The sequence below is a fragment of the Neodiprion pinetum genome, chromosome 5 (genome assembly GCF_021155775.2).
Source record: "Neodiprion pinetum isolate iyNeoPine1 chromosome 5, iyNeoPine1.2, whole genome shotgun sequence".
Classification (NCBI taxonomy): domain Eukaryota; kingdom Metazoa; phylum Arthropoda; class Insecta; order Hymenoptera; family Diprionidae; genus Neodiprion; species Neodiprion pinetum.
Window position 1 is genome coordinate 29,097,057 of NC_060236.1, and position 26,886 is coordinate 29,123,942.

The 26,886-nt window shown below is 36.2% G+C and overlaps 1 protein-coding gene across 4 annotated transcripts in view; it reads left to right on the forward strand.

Moving 5' to 3' along the window:
• The window catches only part of LOC124220521 (semaphorin-1A), a 231,184-nt gene that overhangs the window by 169,845 nt on the left and 34,453 nt on the right, over positions 1 to 26,886 (forward strand). For all 4 annotated transcript variants that reach the window (XM_046629562.2, XM_046629561.2, XM_046629560.2 and 1 more), the window contains 3 exons: positions 6,584 to 6,677; positions 7,182 to 7,233; positions 25,549 to 25,719. In XM_046629562.2, the coding sequence (XP_046485518.1) occupies positions 6,584 to 6,677; positions 7,182 to 7,233; positions 25,549 to 25,719 (317 nt within the window). The remainder of the gene's footprint in view (positions 1 to 6,583; positions 6,678 to 7,181; positions 7,234 to 25,548; positions 25,720 to 26,886) is intronic.

A 26,886-nucleotide genomic window follows, 5' to 3' on the forward strand; every position in this document is an offset into this window, starting at 1 on the left:
CAAAAAAATCAATATATTATAACTGATTTTTTATACAGGATACGCGAAATAAACAAGTTAAACGCGATACTAATAATAAGAATAATAATCAAAGTATAATTCGTAAAGAAATAAACGATGTGATAATATTTACTGGGGCGCGGATTTTAAGCCAAGGAAAGTTCATAGAAATCCATCTTGAAATCGTAATAAATGAAATTTCGTTGTTGGATTTAGCGGATCGAGACGATGCGTTGGATAATAAATATACATCAGATAAAAGGAAATAAATTTAGAAGTTTTGCGCAGGGAAAAACGTGGAAAAATAACAAATTCGCGTACACACGTAACGTACGTATTATGTGTACAGTATACTGTATAAAACACCAAAGTTTCGGAGGTTGAAAAATTGAAGTTGTAATTCGTTCAGGCCACTCTGTACATATATATCTTGAGAAGGACAAATCGAATTTTCCACCACTCAGCTTCTCGGCATGATATACGTATACATGTAATGCACGAACGCACACGCATATGTACATTAGAATGGTTGAAATGACAAAAAAATTCAATTTTTCTACGAACGGATGAAGAATATACTTGATCCTAGTCTGAAAAGAAGCCTCGAAAAAAACTGAGCACCGTAGCTCAAGTGTAAAGTCGAGCCGTTTTGATTTTTTGTAATAAAAAAAAAAAAATAAAAAAATCAACGAGCGAGAGGGATCAGAAATACCACAAAAAAGGAATGGTAGTTGAAGAAATGGAAATTGTGTCACCGCTAGACAAAGCTTCAAGTGAATTTATTGGGAAAAAAAATCGCCATTTCCGTTCGATCAATTCGATTTACCGTATGATTGGTTCGACAAAAGTCCGGGAATTACGGAAGGCGGATGACACTTTTCAAAAAGTGTCTGGAAGTCGTTAAGGACTCAAAATTCGTCAACGATGTTGCTGAACGAGCAGCAGCGTTGGTCGAAGAATTTATTTCTTTATTAACGAAGAACGAAGACCGAGCACAATACGTTTTGCAACTAGTTCGGCAACACCGGAAACTGTATCCCGATCGCCGAAAGCAAAAGTTGAACTCTCTGTCTTTAAAAGAAGAGCGATAATTAATTTAATTTATTTGCTACGACGAATCCAAAAAAAAAAAAAATAAATAAAACAACAAATTATGGGTGCGAAGATCGACTTTTCGATTTTTTTATTACAAAAATCAAAACGACTCGACCTTCCACTTGAGCTACAGCGTCCAGTCTTTCCAAGTCTTCGTTTCCAGACCAGGAACAAGCATTTTCTTCGTCAGCTTGTGGGAAAATCGAAATGTTTTCTTCGTTTGAAACACCCCAATACATACATAAATACGTACAATACATTAATCTTCGCGTGTGTAATAAATATGAAATTCCAGTTCGTGCCCGTCGAGCGTTTAGATTGGATGTATGGAAGATATTGCGTCCCTAAATACACGGAACGAGGGTGACGTTTCAACCAAGTTTAGCGTTCTGCCGGCTGTATCGAGGCTTATAGGACCCGTTTGGTCCTCCTTCCCCCTCCGAGGACGTGTGCATATCGGATTATCCGAGGAAAGGTTACAAGAGTATCGTTTTTCCACCGATGATACGATGCAGGTAACGCGCGAATTATACGAAGGTTATTTAACTGCCGCCTGCGGAAACGAGATCTACGTCCGAATCTTGATTCGAAATGAAGCGAAATAAAAAATTGTTGCGTATAAAAAAAAAATAAATAAATAAATAAACAGCGCGAGACGAAAGTGAAAGACCAAAAAAATCGGGCAATTGCTTATAAATCACAAATTCACTTGTTATAGACGATAAGGATGAAGGAGATTTTTATTCTTTACCATTTAAAATACATTGTAATATGTTGAAAACGAACTTGTGGATTTATTAAATTTTTAACGGATTTTTTATATGTTATTATGCACTGTGTACACGACGGTTTATCAATAAAATAAATTGCTGCGGGGTTTTATTATCGTTCTTGACGGATTTCTTTGTCGTTAAACCTTGTGACGGTGAACTTAAATAAATAAACTAAATAACATATAAATCTTTCTCAAATATGACATACCTATGAATAACTGTTTGAACATTTTTTAAATTACGAAACTCAGATCCAGAGCGGTATAAACTGTGTTGTATTTTACAAATAAATGTTTCATCCTACTCTCTCCAATATTATAACAATATTTGAATGAAACTCTGGTCAAACAAGTTGAGGAAGTGAAAATAGGATTTTTCTGCGTAAAACATTACCGCAACACTGCATGTACAAAGGAAACATCGTTTTCGTTCGATTCTGTTTATTCTACCGCGCATGTTCTAAAATTCGAAAGCTGTTATCTGTCAGGGCTGCCAACCGTTACAAATTCGGACGACAGTTCACCGCGATGTATCTAACCTCAAAAATTTTGACAGCTGATCCAGACTCGACCGTTGGTCATTCTCCCCAGTGAATTGTCACGAATAAAAGCACTCGTATTCTATCCCGGTATAATTTTTGAGGTTAGATAGATCGCCGCGAACAGTCGTCTATTAGTTTCAAATTTCCGCCGGCTGGTGGCGCTGTCGGACGGTAGCTCTCGGATTTTGGCGCGTGCGCGTCAAACTCCAGCGTAGAACGGAATGTCTAGTCCGTAGGAATTCACTCTGTGTACAGTACAGGTTGTACAGGGTATGTAATCCTCTTGTTCGAAAGTTTGACTGTGGAACAGAGAAGTGGGAGGGAAGATGGGGATGAGGATGAAGATGAGGAGGAGAGCTACTATGATCACTTTGTCTGTGTTAAACCGTGTTGTCTGTTGCGGTGAAGTTTGAAACGAGGGTTAGACGTTTCGGTCTGACAATGAGCGCTCCATAAACTCTGCGGATAGGCAACATGAACGCACAGGTATAACTTGCGCCATAGAACGTACATAGAGATTTAACTCGGTCGCGAGGCCCTCAAGCCCTGCAACGTTCCCGGGACGCAACCTCTGTCGGATTAACTATTTATTCATAATCTTTGGACAAGGGTCGGGTAATGTGTACTGCTTATAATGTACGTCTTACTTATCCCGATGCCACGGTTTTCCGCGTTACCGACCGAGCCGCGATCATCCAACAGGAAGTCGAGGAAGCTCGTTTTCCGATTCGGGCCATTCGAGATAACTGTGATATCTTGACCCTTCGAGAACACACCTCTTTTTTTCTATCTATCTATCTCATTTTTGACGCGTTAACGTTCCAAGCGACGAATTTATCACTCGTGAAATATGACGTAAGCTTTTTCCGAAAATCTTGTGAAATCTTTTAAAATCCTTTGAAAATTTTTTAATCTTGATGTCAGGTGTACGTCAAATCCATGAGTGATTAATCCCTCAGTTCCAAGTGTAAGCCTCCGATCGAGATGACAAATTCAGGGGTATGCTTTCATCAAATGTTGATGTTTTTTGGTTTTTGGAAATTTTTTTTCACCACTTTTTGAAATTATCCGATCTCTTTTCTTCGCTACACTCATGAGTACTTCATGTTTTATACTCATTGTTAGTTCCTTCAATCCCTCATTACTCGCGGCTTCGTCGAAATGACTCTTTTTTTTTTTTTTTGCTTCTACCCTGCAGCAATTAATATTTTTCCTCCAGTCCCAGAGACACTGCGGCTCTTTCTTTTCAGCTAACGAAGCGTGACACTCATTCGGCTCCGCGATACGATTACGCTGCACGACGCAATTGAGCTGTTTGTAAATTGAAATAAAAATCAATTGCATCGATTACAAATAAACGGGAACCTAGTCGAAGAGAATAAGAAAAACAAAATGTTAAACGAAAAACCATTGATCAGAAGGATCGTAGATAAAAGTAGAAAGTCATCGCGGTGATCAACAAACTGCTGCAGCTGTAATTGTTTGTCGTATTATTTTCTCCCTTTTCTTTTTCTATTGTTGGGAATATCGCCCGACGACTCGATTTGCCAATTCGCTAATTTATTTTACTTAATTACTGTTCGTTGTCAATTATCGTTATTCAATCTCCACCCGTTGGTCTCGTGGGAATTTCTCTTCTTTTAGGCGCGGGATGTAACAAGTCGGTATCAATTTGACGATATCTGATGCTGCGAATAAACCTGATCAGCATTGATCCCCCTGCGCAGATATAACGCATATGGGGCATTCCACGTCAAATCGACCTGGGTCTGTAACTCAACTACTCCGATTTGGTTTGCGATTTTTGTACTATTCTTTTCACTCTTGAGAGCGCTCATTTTTGTCTGAAGAAATTTTTCAATATCATTGGAATTAGCGACAATTTTTTAAAACGACCAATACTGATCGACGCAATTTAAAAATCTCAAGAAAATTCTCAAAAATCTGGCGTTGCGTCTGAAAATTTTTGATCATTTGTAATTTGTTTTTTTTTTCTCACGTTGCTTTCAAAAAAGCTCAGAACTCTTCGAAATTATTTCCAATTTTTAAAACGTGTCGATCGATATGGTCGTTTTAAAGAATTTTACCTAATTCCGATGATTTCGAAAGATTTGTGAAAAAAAAAAATTGGTGCTTTTCAGAGCAAATACAAGCATATAAAAAATTGCGAGCCAAATTCTAGAGGTCGAGTTTCAGGCTCAGATTGATTTGACGTAGAATGCCTCATACATATAATTTATTTGGGGAAAATTAGGTAATTTTTGTCATCTTTCAATAGTCCTTTCATAGAATTATTCAAGTCAACGAAAGTAATATTGAAACATGTTAGAAATTACGTAATTTCCCTAAATAAATCGTGTATTTTATTCAAGATTCCTGTCGATCGAGTTTCTATTATTATTATTATTATTTTTTTTTTTTTTCACGAATCAAGCATCGTTTCCCTAGTTTTCCTCCGGTAATAAAAAGAAAATCGAATTTCACTGAAACTGAGTGTTTTTTTTTTCAAATTTTATTTCCCACCGCAAGAAACCGTCAAATATATTCCAAGAAGAATTTTTATTTATTTATTTTTTTTTATCGAAAGACTGAAATTCAAAAAAAAAAAAATATAACACACTCATCACTCTCGTCCGATTTCGCAACCGTGACGGAAAAATGTGCGTTTTCTAGTCCCTTGTTCTACAAAAAAAAAAAGAAGATGGAAAAAAGAAAACAAAACAGATTTATCCCTTTTAAAAATGGCGGAGACAAATTTCGAGTCGTTGTTATCGATCGAGAAAAAAAAAAAAAAAAAACACCTAAATAACCCATTGATCGTTGGAATCCCGGGACGGGGAGGGGGGGGGGGGGGGGGGGAGAGTCAACGACCCGGAATGGCCCGTACACACAAACACGGAAACGCAGGCGAACAGACCGGCTGTGAAGATAAACAGATAGACGCAGATTAATTCATTGAGAAGCGGGATGAATTCCGGGATACACTAATTGGTCGTCCCTGCAGGCATGTGACAACCGGCAATCCAGTCGGATTAGCCCCGCCACCTCGCCTCCCCCTCATCCTGCAGGACACTCCAAACACGTCGAGCCACTTCCTCGACCCCCTCTCATCTCCTTATTCCTCCCCCCTCGCTCTTCATCTCGCTCATCGATTTTAACCCCCATCATATTCCCCTTGTTTGTTTTTCCCCCGATTCGGGTTTCTCGCACTCATACAGTATCACGGTTAATTTACAAACTTATACTCTCGCCTCGGGGAATTGAGAATTGGGGAAAAGGGATTTGAATAGCACCCAAAAATAATGTAACTAAAGCTGGAGATTGTTGCGTATGTTGGGCTTTTCCTGTCAACTCGACCAATGATTTTCTTCTAACGTTATTTATTCGGCTCGACGAATTTATTTTATACGATTATTCAACCTCGAAAAAGATGTTGTGATAATTTTTTTTTTTTTTTTTTCTACAATTCTTACACCAGCACTGTGAAATATTTCATTCGTCGTAGTAGCTGGGAAAATTCTTGCCTCGAAAATGTCGGAATTCAATGTATTTATTTGCAGCAGAACCGTTCCTGATTTATACTCATTACATTGAATTATTTTGTTTTCTCCATTTTCCGTTTGAATAACGATTGAAGAAAGTCTGAAAATTTTTGAATTTCTATCGCGCGCAAGCGGTTCGACTCATAAACTATCTAAATTTAGAAAAAGTGCCGAAATAAAATTTTCCCAACTCCCAACCGATCGCGAGATATTCGTTTATAAACATTGAGTCATAATATGCGAATATCTCTCAATCGGTTAGAGTTAGGAAAATTTTATCTCCGTACTTTTTTTTATAGAGCGTGGAATTTCCTGTAAAAATCTTTATTTAGAAAATTTCTAAGTCGAGCCGTTTACGAGAAATCGAAATTCAAAAATTTTCCGATTTTCTTTACGTGCTGTTTATACGGAAAATGGAATTAAAAGAAAAATAGGCATCTCCAAATATCAATATTAAGAGCTCGTATTTGGATGAGATATGTTATTTAACGTACTTCAGGAAAATTGGGATTTTTTTTTTTTCTCGGCACGTCCTAATTTAATGAATACCGTTGTGCAATTCTGAAACTTTCCGTGTTTTATCCGCACCTAAATTGGACTAATTTTCAGCATTTCTCTTCTCTGTTTTTCAGACGACATGGGGCAGAAATTCCTGGGAAATGAGAGCCACGTGGAACACTTTAAGCTGTTGGAACGGACGGGGACTTCCATGTTGATCGGTGCCAGGTAACGATTACAAAAAAAAAACCAAAAAAAAAAAAAAACTAAAATTACACGGTAATAATCATTCCAGCGTAAATTATCCGTTGTCGTTGTGTTTTCTTATCTTATTTTATTTAATTTTTTTTTTCTTATCCAATTCTCCGGTTTTATCCTTTAAAACGGTGTATAGTATCACATACTAAAAAGTCAGAGAAAAACGAAAAGAGGGAAAAAAATAAATAAATAAAATAACAACGTCGAAAACAAAGAAAGCGTTTACTTGATACAATAAACGGCAACGAGATAAAAAGTGACATAAAGAAAAGAAGAGTATCATTTAATGCAAAAATCATCTCCAGTAAAAGTCTTGGGAGTCTAATTTGCAATAATTTTCCATGAAGCCTGAGGCGACTCTGGAAGCGCTGTATTATACGGATTTACCGAATCACGAATGTCATGCGAGAATTGCTCCGAGCAGCGTCCGGTTAACGGAATCTCAAATTTTTTTTCCCCCCTCTTGTGTTTCAGGAACACCATTTACAACATCAGTCTTCACAACCTGGCGGAAATACCGGATCAGGTAAATTGTCAAAATATAAATTATCAGAGACGCTTTCATGTGTGTAAAATATATTTCAAACGTCAAGGGGAAAATTCAGGGAATTTCCGGACTACGGAGAATTTTCTTTAACTTAGGAATTTCTGAAACGAAAGATTTGAAATGCTTCGGTCTTGATATTTCACAATTCCGACACCAGAATTTCGTTGAAAAAAGAAAAACGAAAATAACAAAAAAAAAAAAAGAATTCGAGTCCAACGGTTGAAAAAAGCTCCGTACATTTCATAAATATTATCGCAGTGACTCTGTAAATTTAATTTATTCTCGTTCGCTTTTGTTTTTTCTTTTCTTTTTTATTAACCCTTTATCTAGTAATTATTAATCATTCAACATCAAGTGAAGATTTCTTACCTTCCTTGATTAATGTATATTTATTTATTTAATGTCGTGTGTTTGGATACAAATTCTTTAAGCCTCGATATAATAATGTAGAGAATTTTTATTTATTTATATGTCTCCAAAATAAAATTTTCAAAATCGCCATTTAGTAAATTATGCATTGCAAAAGCGGTAATTAATGATGATTTAAATAAGATCTGGTATAGTTTTCTCACGATGACTTTACATCACGCGATCATACTGTATTTTATACGAAATATTGATCCATATTATTTTTTAAGTGCTCGTGATCCGCTGTTTCGGGGAGAGATTTATTTCTGATTCTCTCATCCTTCCGTTATCCGGCTTCTTTTTTTCCCTTGACTAAACCGATGACCGCACAATTTATTATACTCGTATGAAAGTTTAAATTGAATATTTCGGTCTTATTTATTACCCCTCGTTTTTGTCGTTGTTCGTTTTTCTTTTTACATTATTTTTTGCTTACTTCGTTTTTTTCTCTCGCTTCGCGCTTACGTACAAATACAAGGCTAAAGATATTGAAAAGAGTTTTTCATACATCGTAGAATTTGATACATTGTAAAAAAAAATTTTTTCAACTCGCAAAACCCTTTCATTAGATGAAAAATTTTCAGAGATCACAAAACAAGATCGAAACATGCGGAGATTTGTTTTTCGAATTTATATATCACTTCAAAATGTTGAGATATACGTATAATCGCAGAAGAGAACAATTTAGCAATTCCTAACGACTACAGAGTGAATTCTTAACGACCGCACGTTTCGTCTTTTGCTAAAATTTAATGCGCATGCGCTGCGATTCGAAACCGGATGTTTTTTCAGGGCGCCCAATCGTCTCTAACCTCAAAAATTTGAACAGTTGTCGGTGGTGGTTTTGTTAAATCCACAATTGTACAAAAAAATTTTTGCACGTTAGGAACAGTTGGCCATCTTGTCAAACAATTGCTCTCGGATCGTTGCGCGTGCGCATTGAATTTTAGCAGACGACGAAACGTGCAGTCGTTAGGAATTCAATCTCTGTGCTTACCTACTTTCGTTTTCCGTCGTTCGTCGTTGTTTACAATATTATATCCTATCCGGGGCAGAATGATCTTGCGATGGGGAAATTGGAGGAGAAATCGTAGTGGAAATAGAGGCGGGATTATTACCTGGCGGTTTTATATCGGTCAAACGTCTCAACTGCTGATATCTGCTAAACCGCAAACAAAACAGGCAGCAACAGCAGCGATCAAAGGTTGACTAACGCTGATATCGCAGGCGTGTTTGTCTTACTTTCCCTAGCCGTGAGAAGAATTGTTGTCGCTTCGTGTTGTTTCCGGTGCAATATCGGCAAAGTATGCTGGGGTCGATTCGGCAATTGACTATGGCTTATAAATTATACCCACAAACGAAATCGACGACACCAGTTGTAAGTAAGGAAACCAAGAAAAAAAAAAAAAAAATTACATCAACAACGACAGAACGATAGAATTTAAACAAATTGCAGGTGCGATTTGACACGGGTCGTTGATCGATTTCTATTATACTGGGATACGCGAATTTCACGCCTTGTTTGTCAGAGATTTAGAAGAAGAATAAATAATATAAAAATAAATTCACACAATTTCGTCGGATTAATCGAAAGTATAACAAAGATTTCAAACCGCACTTCGTGCGAGGCTACTTCGAAATATTACGTAATTTGTTAGAAACTCGTGAATTTTTTTTTACGATTGTAGGAAAGAAAAATGTGTTTGGTGAAAAATCTTTAACAAATTTATGAACGTATAAAGTATCGTGAATTTTTGCAAATATTTGATTTTTTTTCCGTGGCCAATATTTACCAACCAAAAATTGCGAAAGGTTTACAATATTTCGGTTACATTTTCATGAACCAAGTATACTTAGTTTATTGATAATTTTCGTCTGATTAAAGTTGTTTTTTTTTTTTTTTTTTATTTTCCACAATTGAATTCCAAGAAACGAAAAAGGAAAAGTAATACACAAAAACCGCGTTAAACTTTTGAATTGATTTAATTATTCGTACCTTTGATAACGACAAAATTCATCCACTCTATACATGCCTATAATAAATTATATTTATCTGTGCAATGCATAATGCACGTAGGTACAAATGACTTGGGCGAATTCTGCAGTAGCGTGCAAAAGCCTTTCACTTCCTAACCGCGGCGATATTCTCGGCCATTCCCCATTCGGCATTCGGGTCTACATAGTATAGATAAATAGCAAAATCGTGCATAGAATAACGGACAAATGCATAATCCTGCCGCATGAACCGTATAACGCACGTGCAAAATGCTGGCTATTTCGCAACGAACTCGAATTAGATAGATTTACACGTGGATATAACAGAGAAATTTTCGACCAAGGCGTGTTTCGCTGAGAAAAAAGTCACGCCCCGATTACAATATTTCATGATTACTCACATCTTATCGATTTATTACGAGATACTTGACAGATAAATTTTACATTGATCGGGTGATTTCTCATACGATTTATAAAATTTCATACAATTTCTCAAGATTGTACAGAGATTGGTGTAATACTAAACGATTTCTCATTACTGCCAATGATTACTTATGCAGTGTTCTATTTTAATATTACTGATTTCAGAGATTACACCGTGATTACAATATTTCACGATTACTCATATTTTATAAAGTTATTACGAGATGTTATACTTGAGAAATAAATTTAACTTTGATCAGGTGATTTCTCATCTGATATCTTATGCAGAATTTCACTTTGATATTACTGATTTCAGTTTGATTTCAGAGATTACACCGTAGTTACAATGTTTTATGATTACTCAAATTTTATCGATTTATTACGAGATACTGTACTTGACAAATAAGTTTTACTTTTATCAGGTGATTTCTCATACGATTTCTCAAGATTACAAAGAGATTGCTGTAATCATAAACGATTTCTCATTATTGCCTATGATTACTTATGCAGTGTTCTATTTTAATATTACTGATTTTAGAGATTACACCGTGATTACAATATTTCATGATTGCTCATATTTTATCAAGTTATTACGAGATGTTATACTTGAGAAATAAATTCAACTTTGATCAGGTGATTTCTCATACGATTTCTCAAGATTACAAAGAGATTGCTGTAATCATAAACGATTTCTCATTACTGCCAATGATTAGTTGTGCAGTGTTCTATTTTAATATTACTGATTTCAGAGATTACACCGTGATTACAATATTTCATGATTGCTCATATTTTATCAAGTTATTATGAGATGTTATACTTGAGAAATAAATTTAACTTTGATCAGGTGATTTCTCATATGATATCTTATACAGAATTTCACTTTGATATTACTGATTTCAGTTTGATTCCAGAGATTACACCATAGTTACAATGTTTTATGATTACTCAAATTTTATCGATTTATTACGAGATACTATACTTGACAAATAAGTTTGACTTTTATCAGGTGATTTCTCATACGATTTCTCAAGATTACAAAGAGATTGCTGTAATCGTAAACGATTTCTCATTACTGCCAATGATTACTTATGCAGTGTTCTATTTTAATATTACTGATTTCAGAGATTACACCGTGATTACAATATTTCATGATTGCTCATATTTTATCAAGTTATTACGAGATGTTATACTTGAGAAATAAATTTAACTTTGATCAGGTGATTTCTCATACGATTTCTCAAGATTACAAACAGATTGCTGTAATCATAAACGATTTCTCATTACTGCCAATGATTAGTTATGCAGTGTTCTATTTCAATATTACTGATTTCAGAGATTACACCGTGATTACAATATTTCACGATTGCTCATATTTTATAAAGTTATTATGAGATGTTATACTTGAGAAATAAATTTAACTTTGAGCAGGTGATTTCTCATATGATATCTTATACAGAATTTCACTTTGATATTACTGATTTCAGTTTGATTCCAGAGATTACACCATAGTTACAATGTTTTATGATTACTCAAATTTTATCGATTTATTACGAGATACTATACTTGACAAATAAGTTTGACTTTTATCAGGTGATTTCTCATACGATTTCTCAAGATTACAAAGAGATTGCTGTAATCATAAACGATTTCTCATTATTGCCTATGATTACTTATGCAGTGTTCTATTTTAATATTACTGATTTCAGAGATTACACCGTGATTACAATATTTCACGATTACTCACATTTTACAAAGTCGTTACGAGATATTATACTCGACAAGTTCTACATTGATCGGGTGATTTCTCATACGATTCCTAAAATTTCAAAACTTGTTTCTGTGTTAATACAATAATAACAGTAACAATAATGAGAATAAGAATCCTCATCGTAAAATATCGTTAATCGTATCTCAAAAAATCTAAAATAAATCGGAAGAGGAAAAAGTGGAAAATTTTGGCGAGGATGAAAAACACTGCTGCGGTAGAAAAAGGGATCCAAGAATCCTGCGCCACGGGGTCATGATATTATAGTCTAGCTAATCTACATGTCTGGGCGGGGCAAAGTCGGTCTCGCAGTAAACGAGGAAGGAATCAGAGCAGCACGGCGCTGCATCGCTGTAACATCGAATAGCCGATGGATAAGAGCCTCCGAGGCTGAGGCTCGATAATCTCCCTGTGTTTTTGATCGGCGAGCTCGGGCAAGGAGGGGAAAAAAAATATAAAAAAAAATAAAATGGAATAAAGAAAGGAAGAAATTGAGAAGGAAAAAAGGAAATCAGGACTAGACGGACGGACACGGAGCAATCAGCAACCGCTAAGAGTTAACCGGAGATCCGCTCAGCACCCCTTTCTCTTCTCTTCTCTTCTCTTCTGTCATTTCAACTCTCGGCCTGAATAGGCATGGCTTTATACTGACGATATACAAAAGGTATGGTTATTAGTGTTGAGGTGCCTTCATTATAGACGCTACGAAATAAAAAAAAAAAAAACAGTCGCAGTTTTAACAACAACAACAACAACAACAACAATAGTAATGTTAACAACGACAGATCGAAGATATTGAGATGATATTTATTTTCATAGATCATAGTTTTTAAGATCATTTAGTTATACCTGTATCTACAGAAATTTCATTTTGTCGTACAGTTTGTTCATTTCAATTTGTTACATTCCGTTTATTTTATTTTCAATGTGTGTAGGTACGTACCTGAAATTTCGACCGATCAAGCTTCATTTATAAAATTTTAATAACAATATCCTGATAGTTGCAGTTATGTATGAATGAAATTTTAGTTAGCTGTATAAAAAAATATGAAACGGTAAACTCGATGCCTAAATATCACGTTGATGATGTATATTCGTACAGATACTGTCGGAACTCGAAATAAGTGAAAAATTGATTTATCAAAACTTCATATTATACGTATCATATGTTATAGTTGGAGAATAGAATTTTAATTTTTTTTTTAAATTTTTTCGTGTAACAGTAGAATCAGGAATACATATCTGATTAGAATTATCGAATTAATTGTGTCTTTCTACTTTTTGTTTTGTTTTTCCTCTCGATCATAACTTAGAATAAACAATTTTTTTTTCTTTCCTAACAAAAATTATATGATTAGAGAAAATGTTCTTTATACGGATCCTACGACACAGCTTTGCCTACCGTAGCAAAAAGCGATAAGAGTACAAAAAGGCGTTGCTACGAAAAAGGAAACGGAACAAAAAAAAAAAAACAGTAATTGAAGGTGATAAATTGAACGAAGATTCAATATCTGGAAACGGGATCAATCAGTCTGAATTTAATCTCCACAGAAGAATGATGATACATTATTTAAATTGGAGAATTTCAACGGAAAAATCCAAATTATTATAATCATTACGAAACAAATTACCTCAGATAAACTTTTATCAAATTTTAATTAATAAACTCTGTATAATATATTGTACATGTAGCGTTATGAAAAATTTATTTCGACCGATTTGACAGTAATTCATTAATCTGCGACAGAATCGAGAGTATTGATCCAAAAAACATTCCCAACTATTTTCCCACAATTTTGGCACGGAAACGGGTGCAAAGAAAGTAGGAAAAAAAAACGTAAGAATTTAATTTGATATCATTTTCAAGGACCTTTTTTAGTTTAAATTTATCGTTTTCAATCGTCTCATCATCCGATCAATTATATAACGACGATATTGAAATCATCTCGCGTAAAATTAATCATTGCGAATGAAAATTCCTCAATCAATTTCTTACGACCGAATCAATTTATTCCTCCGGCTTATACGTGTGGGTATTTTGTAAATTGCGTGAAGGCGAATAAGAATTTGAAGCTCTCGTAAGAAATGATGAATCTCGTCAAATTATTATACGCGTCGTTGAAATTGAGATTTATAGGAGCGATTTGTTTCATCGCTCTGACTGCCGGCGCTGATTTGGCTAAAAATAAAACCCACCGAGGTCGCAGGATGTACACCTTATATTCATTTGCCTCGGGCGATTAAAGAAATCACTGTAAATCAATTCCGACGTACCCTCGAAAATTGTCGCGTAGGACGCGACTTGCAAGCTCTCCTTTCCTTTCCTCTTTTCAGTCAACCGCCACAATTCTTATCTCATCGTCAACTGTACGATTATGTCTCTCTTGCCCGAATTTATTCTCCCTTATTCTTCACTTTCGCACGTATCTTTTTTTTGTTTTCGTCCTTTTTTGATTCATTTTTTTGTATTTTTTTTAATTAATTTTTTTTCATTTTCATTTCATAACTACTCTTTGTTTTTACCGATTAATTTACCCATTTCACTCGTGACTGTATTTATAATATATATCGGCCATATATCGAGCGGCCATATATCGAGCGGCCATATATCGAGCGGCCATATATCGAGCGGCCATATATCGAGCGGAAATATATCGAGCGGAAATATATCGAGCGGCCATATACTGGTTGGAAAAAAAAAAGTATAAAATGATGAAAAAGGATATGGGGATGAAAGTGAGGTGCATTTTTGTACTTTGAAAAATTTTGACACGTTTCGCTGCTAATTCCGCACGCTGGCTTCAGCTCTGTATTTCATCCTCTGTATGTGTTATGCATACGTCTAGAAATCAGGGATGGAACGCTGAACTCTCTGTGCACATACATCGTTGTACCTACAAAAATCTCCGTATGCAATATACGCTTAGTCTTATGACTCGATGCGGAATCGGGTTTTCCTCTTTTCAACTTTGGCTTTATCTTTTAATTGAATATTAATGTTCAGCGAAGGAACCGCGCTTGGGGGCTAAAATACAACCGTAAACTAACTTCGTACTTGGAAATTTTCCGCTTTTTATACATTAAATCGGTTCTTCTGGCGATTTCTGTTCCCCTACAATATTCCCTGCGTAATGTTTAACGCGATTCTGCTACTCATTTTACACGTAATATTACACTCGGAATTATTATTGGCCAATAAATTTTAATTCGTTACCAAAGCTTCGATAAACATTCAATCGATTATTTAAGAATACAGAAATTTTCTTTCATCATTTTTTTTTTTTTTTTACACAGATTCCAAATTAATTTTATCATCTTCTCGCATGATTTAATACTCACCAATTTCTGACAACATCATCTATACCTTTTTTTTTTTTACCCATGAGGTACTTTTCATAATTTTAACAGCCCGTTAATTCAGTGATCGATCGGTTTTTCCGATTTACCAACATTCAACCTAGTTCTCACGATTTTCCTCACTTTTGATTTTATTTTCTCTCTCTCTCTCTCTCTCTCTCTCACTTTCTCTTTCGCTTACATAGCACCTAAATACGTCAGGCAAAACTGCGGTCAAACTTTTCATCCCTCCTCTGGTTAGTTGTCTTTTTCCTTTTTCCCCCCTCCCGAAATCCCCTCCCTCTATATTTACTTCCTTTCTTTCTTTTTCTTTTTTCCTTAGTTCTTTACTTTTCTCGCTTTCTTTTCCACCGTTTTTTCGCGTGTTCAAGATATATCGACTGGTTTGTATAGCCGCAGCAGCAGCCACTCGTTTTCGGTAATGGCATCCTCTCGGCGCCTTTTGATTAGGTTACCCAGAAATTAGAGGCTCCTTCCCTCGCCGATCCTCTCAGGTCTGATTTTAGTGCTCTTATGTGCCCAAAAGAAGTCTTTTTAGTCAAGATTCGTAGCTCGTGTCGTAGAATCGAATGTCCGACGCAGGGCTTATGCATTCTCTTTTTTTTTGTCCCAAAAAAAAAAAAAAAAAGTAATAATCGTTCCATGACGGAACCAGTCTAGAAATTTTCCAAATGAAACATGAAAGTTTTTAGAATTTTGTTTAGAATTAAAAAAAAAGCTTCTTTCAAAATCACTCTCAATATTTGTAAATAATCGACCAGTTGAATGAAAAAAAAAAAAAAAAAAAAAAATGTGAAAAAATTCAGAGCACTGTTTCAGAATTGGGAAAATTGGTGAAAAAAAAATTTTTTCAACAAAATGATAAATGGTTGGCATCGGCACGTTCGCATGAAATTCTCCATGTATAAAAGTTTCCTTAAATTAGGATAACCAGACTTTCTGTAAAAAATTCATAAAATTGCTGTAATTCACCGTGTACAAAACAGTCGAATTAAAGGAATAGAAACTTCTTCGTACATGTGTCTTGGGTTTGTCATGATTGCATGGTTTCGTATCTTATACACCTGTACACGAAACTGCGCACGTTGAATCAGGGGAATAGAAAATGATACCTAGGTGCATATATAAATACCTATACACGTATATGTCGAAAATAATTTTCACGCGTCATTCATAATCATTTATTCATTTTTATCGGCAAAGAATTCTCAGAGACACGGCACGCGGGCAAAATTCATATTATACACTAAACGAGAGAGAGAAAGAGAGAGAGAGAGAGAGAGAGAGAGAGAGAGAGAGAGAGAGAGAGAGAGAGAGAGAGAGAGAGAGAGAGAGAGAGAGAGAGAGAGAGAGATGTGATTATTGATCGGTCGATTATATCCCAACACACAAAACACGCTCGTGAATCTATTTATCGGTACTATAGTTTGGACTAAGAAGTGCTATACATACACAGGCTAAGCAGTGGAGACGAATAAAAAAGTTGCGGAGAAGGATTGCGCGAGCGTAAGATAGATTGTAGAGAGAGAGAGAGAGAGAGAGAGAGAGAAAAAGAGAGAGAAGGGAGAGAGAGAGAGAGAAGAGAGCTTGCGTAAGAAATTTTCACCCGCTTTTATCTTTTATCGTTTATCCTCGTGAATTTTTTGCGGACAATGTTTGTTTTTCGTTTCCCAGCTTCGGGTTCTTCGCCAAGTTTTTTCGCCCCCCCCCCCCCCCCCCAGCCCTTCTTTTTTTTTTTTTTATCCGACCCAACAGCTCTTCCCGTACTTTTTTTTAACGTTCGGTTCCTGACGGAAAAAAAAAACAAAAAAATAATCTGTTTGGCACAAAAAACGGTAATTGATCGTCGAATACCACATTTTGTTATTATTATTATTATTCTGGATTTGTTTATCCGGAGAGAGTTTTGTATAAAAAAAATGCCAATTTCGGTTCGAAAATGGTGTTAATATTTATTATTTTTAATCGAAATATCTTTTTCTCTCTTTCTTGAATTTTCGACTTACGGTAGACAAAGTTTTTATCCATGGGATATTTGGAAAGATTTTACAGTTGTACTCGTTGTCGAATTTTTCTGCGACACGGTGAATCGTAAAGTACGAATAAACTTGACGGATTGACTTTTCGAACTATCGTATACCAATCTCGGGTTCGAGTGAGAATTTAATCGTTATATATCTACAGCTCTGGTGGCACCGAATCGATTTATCGTTTTCCAATTTAAATAACATAAGAGAACGAGCCGAACGGCGCTGCCTTATCTCCATTTCGCCTTACTTTTCCTCGGCAAAAGATTTCAAATATACATATATCCCTTGGGCGATATACGCGAGGGCTGCGAGGAGAATGAAAATGTATCTGTAAGGTATCGGAAAGCTGCTGTTTAAGGTATTGTATTTTTTGAAATACTCACTCGCCTATCTTATTCTTATATTCTTATTCTTCCCGTCTGATACGCCCGTTTCTTAAAATTTTTATTGAAAAACTTACCCTTTCTATTTACTACTTTTTCACAATATATTGTACATCGATTTAACCCTTTGAGTCACGCGTTATTGTGCCGAGTCAAATTTTCTAACAAAATAATATTTTGCGCTTTCCGTAGTCGCTGATTACGAATCTGATATCAGATTTTCAAGATTCAGAATGGTGGATCCAATATCACGGACGAATCTTTGAAATTTTATCGAACACACTTCTTCCTCCTTATTACTATTTACAAATAAACAATTATGTTTTCCCAGTTTACGTATATCTGTTAAGGTGTTTCAAAAAAAAAACGATCTTTTTTTTTCTTATGGTGTCCAAAAATTGATAGTATACCTAAAATCAAAAATTTTGGCGCCAATATGAGCTCTTTATATCAATAGTAAGGTTTGCCTCTATCCATTTCTTTATTTTCCATTTAAATAACAGGGGAAATTTGTTTTTTCATTTTTTATTACTTTGGAACGGTTCATAGTAACAACAATCTGAAAAAAGAGATTTGTTGGAAATATCACGCTCTACAAAAAACGTCCGAAGATCAAAGTTCCTCTGATCAAACGTTTCGAAGATATCAGCGATCAAAAATAAACACTAATCAAAAATTTCATATATTTTCCAATAAAAGTACAAAAAAATATCATGTTCCATATTTATATTATTTTTTACGTAAATTACTTTAATTCTGTTGACCTGAGACTGTAAACTTTTTTCTTTTTTTCGCTAATTAATTCAACACTTGACTCACAAAAAGCACAAATACATAAATATAAAGGTTAAAAATATCACATAAATGATTTTTGTGAGTTAAGTGTTGAATTAATTAGCAAAAAAAAATTTTACAGTCTCAGGTTAACAGAATTAAAGTAATTTTACGTAAAAAATAATATAAATATGGAACATGATATTTTTTTGTACTTTTATTGGAAAATATATGAAATTTTTGATTAGTGTTATTTTTGATCGCTGATATCTTCGAAACGGTTGATCTGAGAAATTTTGATCTTCGGACGTTTTTTGTAGAGCGTGAAATTTCCTACAAATCTCTTTTTTCAGATTGTTGTTACGATGAACCGTTCCAAAGTAATAAAAATTCAAAAATGAAAAAACAAATTTCCCGTGTTATTTAAATGGAAAATAAAGAAATGGACAGAGGCAAACCTTACTATTGATATCAAGAGCTCATATTGGCGCCAAAATTTTTGTTTTCAGGTATGCTATGAATTTTTGGTCACCGTAAGAAAAGAAAAAAAAAATCCGTCTTTTTTTGGAACACCCTAATATCTATACATATTTTTTTTGTCAAAACAACATTTCTTTCAAAACTTTCTTTATTTCGTTACCGCGTCCTATCAGTTTCAGACTTTTCACTCGTACCGTTTTCGCGATAATCGCAGAAGTTTATCGGACAGATCGACAGAGTATTTCCCTATCACGCTGACGAAAGGTGTGGCGAAAAAATTGTTTTTCCGCATTGTTCTTTTCGTTTCTGTACCATTTCGAGGTTCAAATTTGGCTGCAGTACAAGTTTGATAAAAATGCCGAAAGCTACAGCGGCCGTTTACTTTTTTCGTTTAATTTTGTTCGTCTTTTTTCTTTTCGCCTACCATACTTCCTGTTTGACTTTTTCTCCCTGCCTCACTTTTTATACTTTTTATTACGGAACTTTTTCTTACCATTGACGACCTCGAGGTGGCCGACCTGACTTGACTCGTACTCTACTTCGGTATCCGGCTATTAGCGAGCTTGTAATAATCGAACTGTGCAACGGATTCAAGGCGGAACGTGTCTCACTTACAGACTAGAACAATCAGTTTCGTTTCGAACCCTCGTCGGTGTCTGGAGAATATCTAAACTTGGGGAAATAACTGCGTCGAAAGATGAGAAAATCTTAGACCGATAGTTCGAGATATTTTCCCAATCTGTACGCGTATAGACGCTGCTTGAAGTTTCGAAGGATCATTCGAACGGAAAAAAACGAACTAGCTTTGCAGCATGCTACTTGATTCGCGATATAATTTCTCACCTCGTTGAAAAATTTTCTACGAAATCAATCAGCGCACTGAGAAAAATTTCATTTGTCAAATCTAGTAAAACGAGTATCGTTAAAAAAAAAAAAAAAAAAAAAACACTGTTCGAATATTGCTGGAATCACGAAAAACGAAATACGCGTATCATTCATTTTCTACCTAGAACTATATATTTCGATTGTGGTAAAAAATGAAAATAGTCAAAGACTGAGCGGTAATTGGAAATAAAAAATTTCTCTCAGTGCATACATTATATTGATAAATTTTTAATTCTATTTAATTGCGGAAAATGTTTTTCTAGGAGTTTGCTAAGTTCGCAACGTTTAACGTAACGATACTTTGAAGGGGAAAAAAAAAAAAAAAAAATTCACCAACCTTCAACCTTACAATGGCTTTGAAAGGGACCGAGTTTTTGGAATTTTAGATATTATGTTCTGCTTCGTTACGGTTTACTGAATTTCAGCCAATTTCTAAAGTTGCGAAGTAACCATTTTTCCTAAAATTGCATCGTTACCTTAATGTCACGCACTTCAACCTCCCCACTCTTCTATAACGCTTTTCACCGTGTATAGTAAACCAGAACTATACACGGGGATCAGAAAGAAAGAATCCCCGGAAGAGGATAGAATTTTTTTTTTTTTTTTATAATTTTTTGTCAACGTGGAATCAGTCATAATTTACACGTTTCTTTATATTTTGAAATTCGATATCGTCAATAATCGAAAGTTATTGTTATAAGCAAAAAAAAGTCCAACTCTCCGGTCATTTAATCCTTTGAGTCGTGGTGACAAGTATTCTAACCACCTGTGTTTCATATCCATTTTTTTTTTTTTTTTTTAAATATTTAGAGAAATTCACAACATATTTCTTTGCGGTATTTCGCTATTTCTGATAGTATACGAATAAGTTTTCAATACTCGTGAGTAATCATTGCGATGTAATGTAAATTATGATTGTTAGATAAAGAATTTGATTGAAAAAGTTGTGAAAATTGAAGGAATAATTCATTTCCGTGAAAGTTACTCCTCTACACGTATATATGTTTTACATAAATTATAAATATCTAGGGTCGCTGATTACGAATCTGAAATAGAATTTTAAAACATCAAGATGGCGAAACCAATATGGCGGACGAAAATTTCAAATCTGATCGAAATCGTAGAAAGGACTGACCAATAGTTTTCGGGGTCGTTGATTACGAATGCGAAATCAGATTTTGAAAATTCAATACTCCGAATCCAATCAGCGACCCCGAAAACCCCGGCGCAGAGTTTTTTGACCGTATTCGATCAAGCTCGAAATTTTTTTCCGCCATATTGGATCCGCTATTTTGAATTTTCAAAGTCTGACGTCAGATTCGTAATCAACAAACCCGAACTATCTTGTCACAAAAGTCGAATAAGCACTATAATACAAGACTCAAAGTATTAATCCGCGAAGATTGAAAAATCGTTGAAATCTACACTGAGGAAAATTTTTAGTTCCAATTACCGCTCGGTCCTTAACTATTTTCATTTTTTACCACAATAAAAAAATATAGTCATAGGTAGAAAACGAAAATTAGTTTTCTAGCTGTAACCTAACAAAAGTAGAGTAAACCTCACAAACCTATTTTGCTTTGCATTTACCAAAAAAGGATCGTCGATAGCGCAAAATGTTTACGCGTACCTCGTTTTTCGTAATTCCAACAATGTTAAAACAGATTTTTTCCAACGATACCTGTTTTACACAATTTTTCTAGTTACTGTAAAAAATGAAATTTTTTCTGGTCGTACAAAAGTAACACATCTCAACTCTTATATATATATATATATGCAGAATAACTACAATTCCCTCCGAGTTTTTCTTTTCTTTTCTTTTTTTTTTTTTTTTTTCTTTTTTTTTGCTTATCGACTCGCGGAAAATCACAGCCCCGAAATTTTCCTCTTGCACACGCCGCGGGCATTCCTGTCATGTAATTAAACGGGAGGCGAGAGGGTCAGGCGGAAAGGAGAGGAGAATATGCCAGGCGTGAAAGGGTAGATAGGTGGAAAAGACAGATGAAAATCTGACATGAGAGAGATGGGTAGGTGGGTAGGTTGGTTGGTAGGTAGGTAGGTAGGTAGGTTCAATCGGGCAGAAGGCATGATTACTCTGGCTCGCGGTAACGCGCAGCACTTAACGCACCACCCCCACCTCCACCCCCAACCACCAACCCCCCATTCCCGTTTCTGCCGCACGCGTTCGAGGGGAACTTGAGTGGGTATCGACCACTTTCACGAGACACCCAAAGGGTGCCCCGTTTACTTCCTCTTTTCGCCTCACAAACGCGGTCTCTGCATATAATTATTATTAACTCGGTATACTCGCAATATGTATATATTAATAAATATACGAGAGCGGTAATGAATGAATGAAAAATTAAGACGGACGAAAAGAAGGGAAAATATTACGTCGAAGGTGCATTTATATTTTATTTTATATGGCTTTTTTCTTTTTCACGTGGTAATTAATTGGCTCGCCGAAGAGAAGCTGTCTTGCTCGTAATTACCTCGTTGTAATCGATGGGGGGGGGGGCAAAAACAAAAAAAAAAAAAAAATAATTTGAAATAAAACCGTTGATCACAGGTTAAATATGCTCAATTGTTGTTAGAGCGGATAATTGGGCTTTTGTTTTTTCACCTCTGCGTATGTTCGCGGGGAAGAAGAAATTTCGTCGATTTTATCGAGTTGAAAAGATTTCTCGTTAAGAAACAATTATTTTTCACCTACCTCGATGTGAGTATCGTTCTCGACGAGTATTACCGATAAATTGGATGACGGAAAAGTTGAATGTCGAACGAAAGTTTGGTACTGAACGATTATTGACAGTAAATCTTGTTCTTCGCGACCTACCGCGAGAAAAAAAAAAAAAAAAAAAATCACATCCATTAATTTTTCAAGTATTAAAATTCCTCTTTCTTATATACATCGCGTTAAAGTTAATTATTAATTTCATCTCGCGTACGCTTCGGTAAAAATTACATTCTCCGTTTCGTTATCAGTTTTATTTTTATCATCACCCTTGTTGGCGCGATAAGAATTGCATCCGTGGTGTTATGTATCTCATATTCGTGACGCATCGATTGATCAAATATTGCACTATTTGTAATTGTTTTCAGTGTTTACGAAACCCTCGGTATGTGTATCCGAAAATAGAACAGAAATATCCTTTTGTCCAATTATTCAAATTTTAATATATACCAAGATGTCGTCCTGAAACAATCGCGTTCTCTACTGTAGCTTGTACCGTACTTGTATATATATATATATATATATGTATACATGTATATATGTATATGTGTATGTATAAGTGAGTTCCCAGGGTGAAAGGCGAGGTGGTAACACAGAGGCCTGTTATTATTGAATTAGATTCCCGTTCATCGAACTACCCCGAGAACGATCAATAATATACACAAGAAGGTATGAGGCAAGGGGCATGATTGCGGGCCTAAATAATCGTACGTATAAGTTTTTGCATCGCGTGTCTTTGACGGCTTCTTTATTGAACCTACAAAATGTTTCTCGCGAGTTTTTTATACGTATTTATATATACATATATATATATATATATATATATATATATATATATATATATATAGGTATTTACGCACGTATGTATACCTAGAGTCGGCCGCTCGTGCAACGAATCACAGCTGACTGATCGAGGAGGGTGCAGAATAGTTGTCGTAGGTACAAGAGGAGGGTTAAAAGGGAACGCTTAACGACATACGGACGAAACGGAACAGCGAATCAACCCTCAAATTAACCCTTTGACCCTAGCAGACCGGAATACGCGAGCGATACTATCGGCGATAATTTATCGCATAACGTTTCGCGGTGCGGCTTTATTATGAACTTGTATGAAGAAATTGAGACAACAAAGTCGACGACTCGCGAGGCTTTTGACACAACTTGTTTTATGTTTAATCGATTCGTAACGGGAGGTGAATTTTTTTTTTTTTTTTTTTTTTCTTTGTACACACTCATCGAAGGTTCGAACAACGCGTAGCTTTGATTTTGAAAATTAGGTTGGTATCGCGATAGAGGAATATAACATTGTGTTATTTAAACTCACCCGAAAGTATTTCACAAACGAAAATAATAATAATAATGACGATAATAACGGAGGGGAACCGATCCGAATGAATATGAACAAATGAGAGTATAATTGAAATTTTTTTTCACCTCGACTCTCGTGATTTTGATATATTTTATTACTTTTAATTTATCATGACAGAATCGGAAAGTTTCATGTAGTATATATATATATATATATGTCGTACGCATGCACTCTACATTTTTTTATAATAATTGTAATTAACAACGAGAGAAATATAGCGTGCCTACATTGAACGAATCTGATTGTGCTGAATTGAAAATTTTATGTGTAAATCAAATCGACCGACGGTAAAATTTAACGTAACTGTTAACGAATCGTCGCTTTGCTTTTTAAACTTTTTTTTTTTTTTTTTTTTTCAAACCCCAGTAAAGTTTCCGGGAGTTGATCGTGCGATATAATTTTTGCCAAGTCGAGAGGGTGGCAATTTTCAGATCAGTAGAAACAAAGTTTACGGCACAAGAGCTTTTCGCAACGTTTAACTCGATTGGTCTACATAAGTTTTAAGCCAGTTCAACACAGTTTTTAATCTCGGTCTTGGAAGAGTCTGCGAGAATTTAAGAAGATGTATTAAACTGACGACGTCGAGAAAAGTTGCGTGATAAATTTTGTCGGGATTCAATTCGAAGTAAATTGAAACAAGTGATTTGTTGAAACTGCTTTAAACTGGAAATATGAAGGACAGATTTTTTGATCCAGTGATTCGATAGAGTCGATTGTCCAATATCGAAGAATGTATTTCGTGTTCATTCCATCGGATGGATATCTACGATATCAACGTAAAAAAGTAATTCATTGATTAGTTTAATCGATCGAAAGTTATCACACCTAACTAAAGTTTCGTGTTCAAACCGATCGAATTACAGGATCAGACGTATTTTACCAAAAACCGGAATTTCTTTTTCTCCATCTTCGAAGATAAAAATGAAAAGCAGCTCAAACGCCTTGGAAGAAGGATATCGGTAAGACCCTCAGTGATATCGCCGATATTATTCAATCCCGTTATGCCAGATAAACGACGGTGATAAATCGATTTATAGACGGATTACCTCCAGGCATATACATCGAGCAAACCTAAACCCACCTGGCTGTACCGTCGAGGAGGAGAAACGGCACCGGAAGCTCAAAACCGCGCAACCGAATCACGGGATGAATATTCACGACGATTTTGCTCGCGGTAAAACTTTCCTCTCTCTCTCTCTCCCTCTCTCTTTCTCGTGAAAGCTCTCTGTGGCAGCATCGCCCGGCAACAAGCCGGCGAGTAGGTACCTCTATATCCCCGCAGCGAGACCGTACGGTTATTCAAATCACGACAAAAAGTCGCTTTCCTACCTCTGTCGGCACGTATACCTAATATCCCGAATGTATACTGGGTGGTGAAAGATATCCGAGGAAAATGTACACCCAATCATCCACGACCCCGAAACTACGGGCGATTTGACCCCAGATTGTCCCAAAGAACGAACGTTCATCTCTTTCTCTCTTTCCTCGACGAGTGTGATTTTTCAACACCTCAGGCCTCGATCCATTCGTCGAAAAGTATCGTCAAAGGGTGTAGAAATTAGAAGCGGACTGATTTTTGTTAAAGGATAAGACGAGTGAGATAAAGCTCAAAACGCACTATCTTTGAATTGCGAGTTTCATTTTCCGTCAAACCCAATTTTCTTAATCACATATTTATCTTTCTGTTACAGAGAGTGCAGTGGCCCAGCAGTGACACGCATCGAGAGCTCTGCTGTCTGAAGGGGCGCAGCGAAGACGAGTGTCAAAATTATGTACGGGTATTCGGCAGGTACAGTCCGGACAAGTTCATCGCCTGCGGTACCAACGCCTACAACCCTCAGTGCATGCACTTCGGTTTTCAGGTGAGTCGAATTTCGAGACGGTATTACTTGAAAAAAGTCGAACAATTTTTTTTAGCAACTCCTTCGTTCGATGCCTACGGCGTTGCCGACGTCGAGACGAATCCAACGAGCCCTCGTTGATCGATCTCCGACAAGCCGTTCCGGAGATATTCCACTTCGAAGTTCGCAATTAGCGGATTCACCGCGCGATTAGCGCGCCATTCGCGCGTCGCTCGCTCGACTCGCCGGACGTTGTCATTTTATTCTACGATATCTCAGAAACGACTGGTTCAAAATTGACGAACGAGGGCTCGTTGGATTCGGCTCAACGTCAGCTTGAACGTTAAATGTAAGAAAAGTCACGTTTTGGTAGATGAAACGACGCGGTGTTTTTTTTCTTCTCTCAACACCACTCGGTTTGAGTTCGAAGTATACAAACACGAGAATTGTGCGACTTACCGAAACTTATAACCGAGTTCGGAGAAGAAGCTAGGAAACATTTACTGGCTAAAGAGGCGGCGGAGTTAGTTAATACTTCTTTGAGAAATAAACAATCCGCGAGTTCCGGTGTTTAGTTTCCGACTACTTCTGCAGCTGCAACGGCATTCGTCGGAAGTCTGTCGAGGCCACGAAGAAAACTCGGTCCATGTATCGAAGTACGGCGAATTTCTTGCCCTCGATTCCGAAGATTCCAACGTTTGTGTACATTACCAATAACTTTTGTGGAAAAACGATGAAGAATAGTTTCTCAAGAGTTCTTTCTTTCGCCCAATGCCATATCCCGGCACCTATTCTTGCGTCGTGGTACGAAACTTGGAGAATTTTCTAACGCGATTCCGCTGACCCCGAGATTCAACCCCGCGCGGCGAATTTAGAGGGAAGTATCGAGCAAGCCTGCAGAAACTTTGAGAAAACACCGAAACATAAACACATTTTCCGACCCCTTTGCAAACTTTTCCACCCCGGATGAAACCGAAGTGTAGTAAAAAAGGGGGGATGCTTGCAGATTCGCTGAAACAGCTGAACGCGTCACGTCTTCCAAATATTGGACACCCTTTGAATTCGCGCGGCAAATGCACACCGGGGACAGAGGCATTAGGTTATAGATGTGGGCAGGGAGATTGTGCCACGATTCTGTTGGCGCCACTCCAAACGCCGCTTGGGTTCGTTGGCAGGTATCTAAGATCT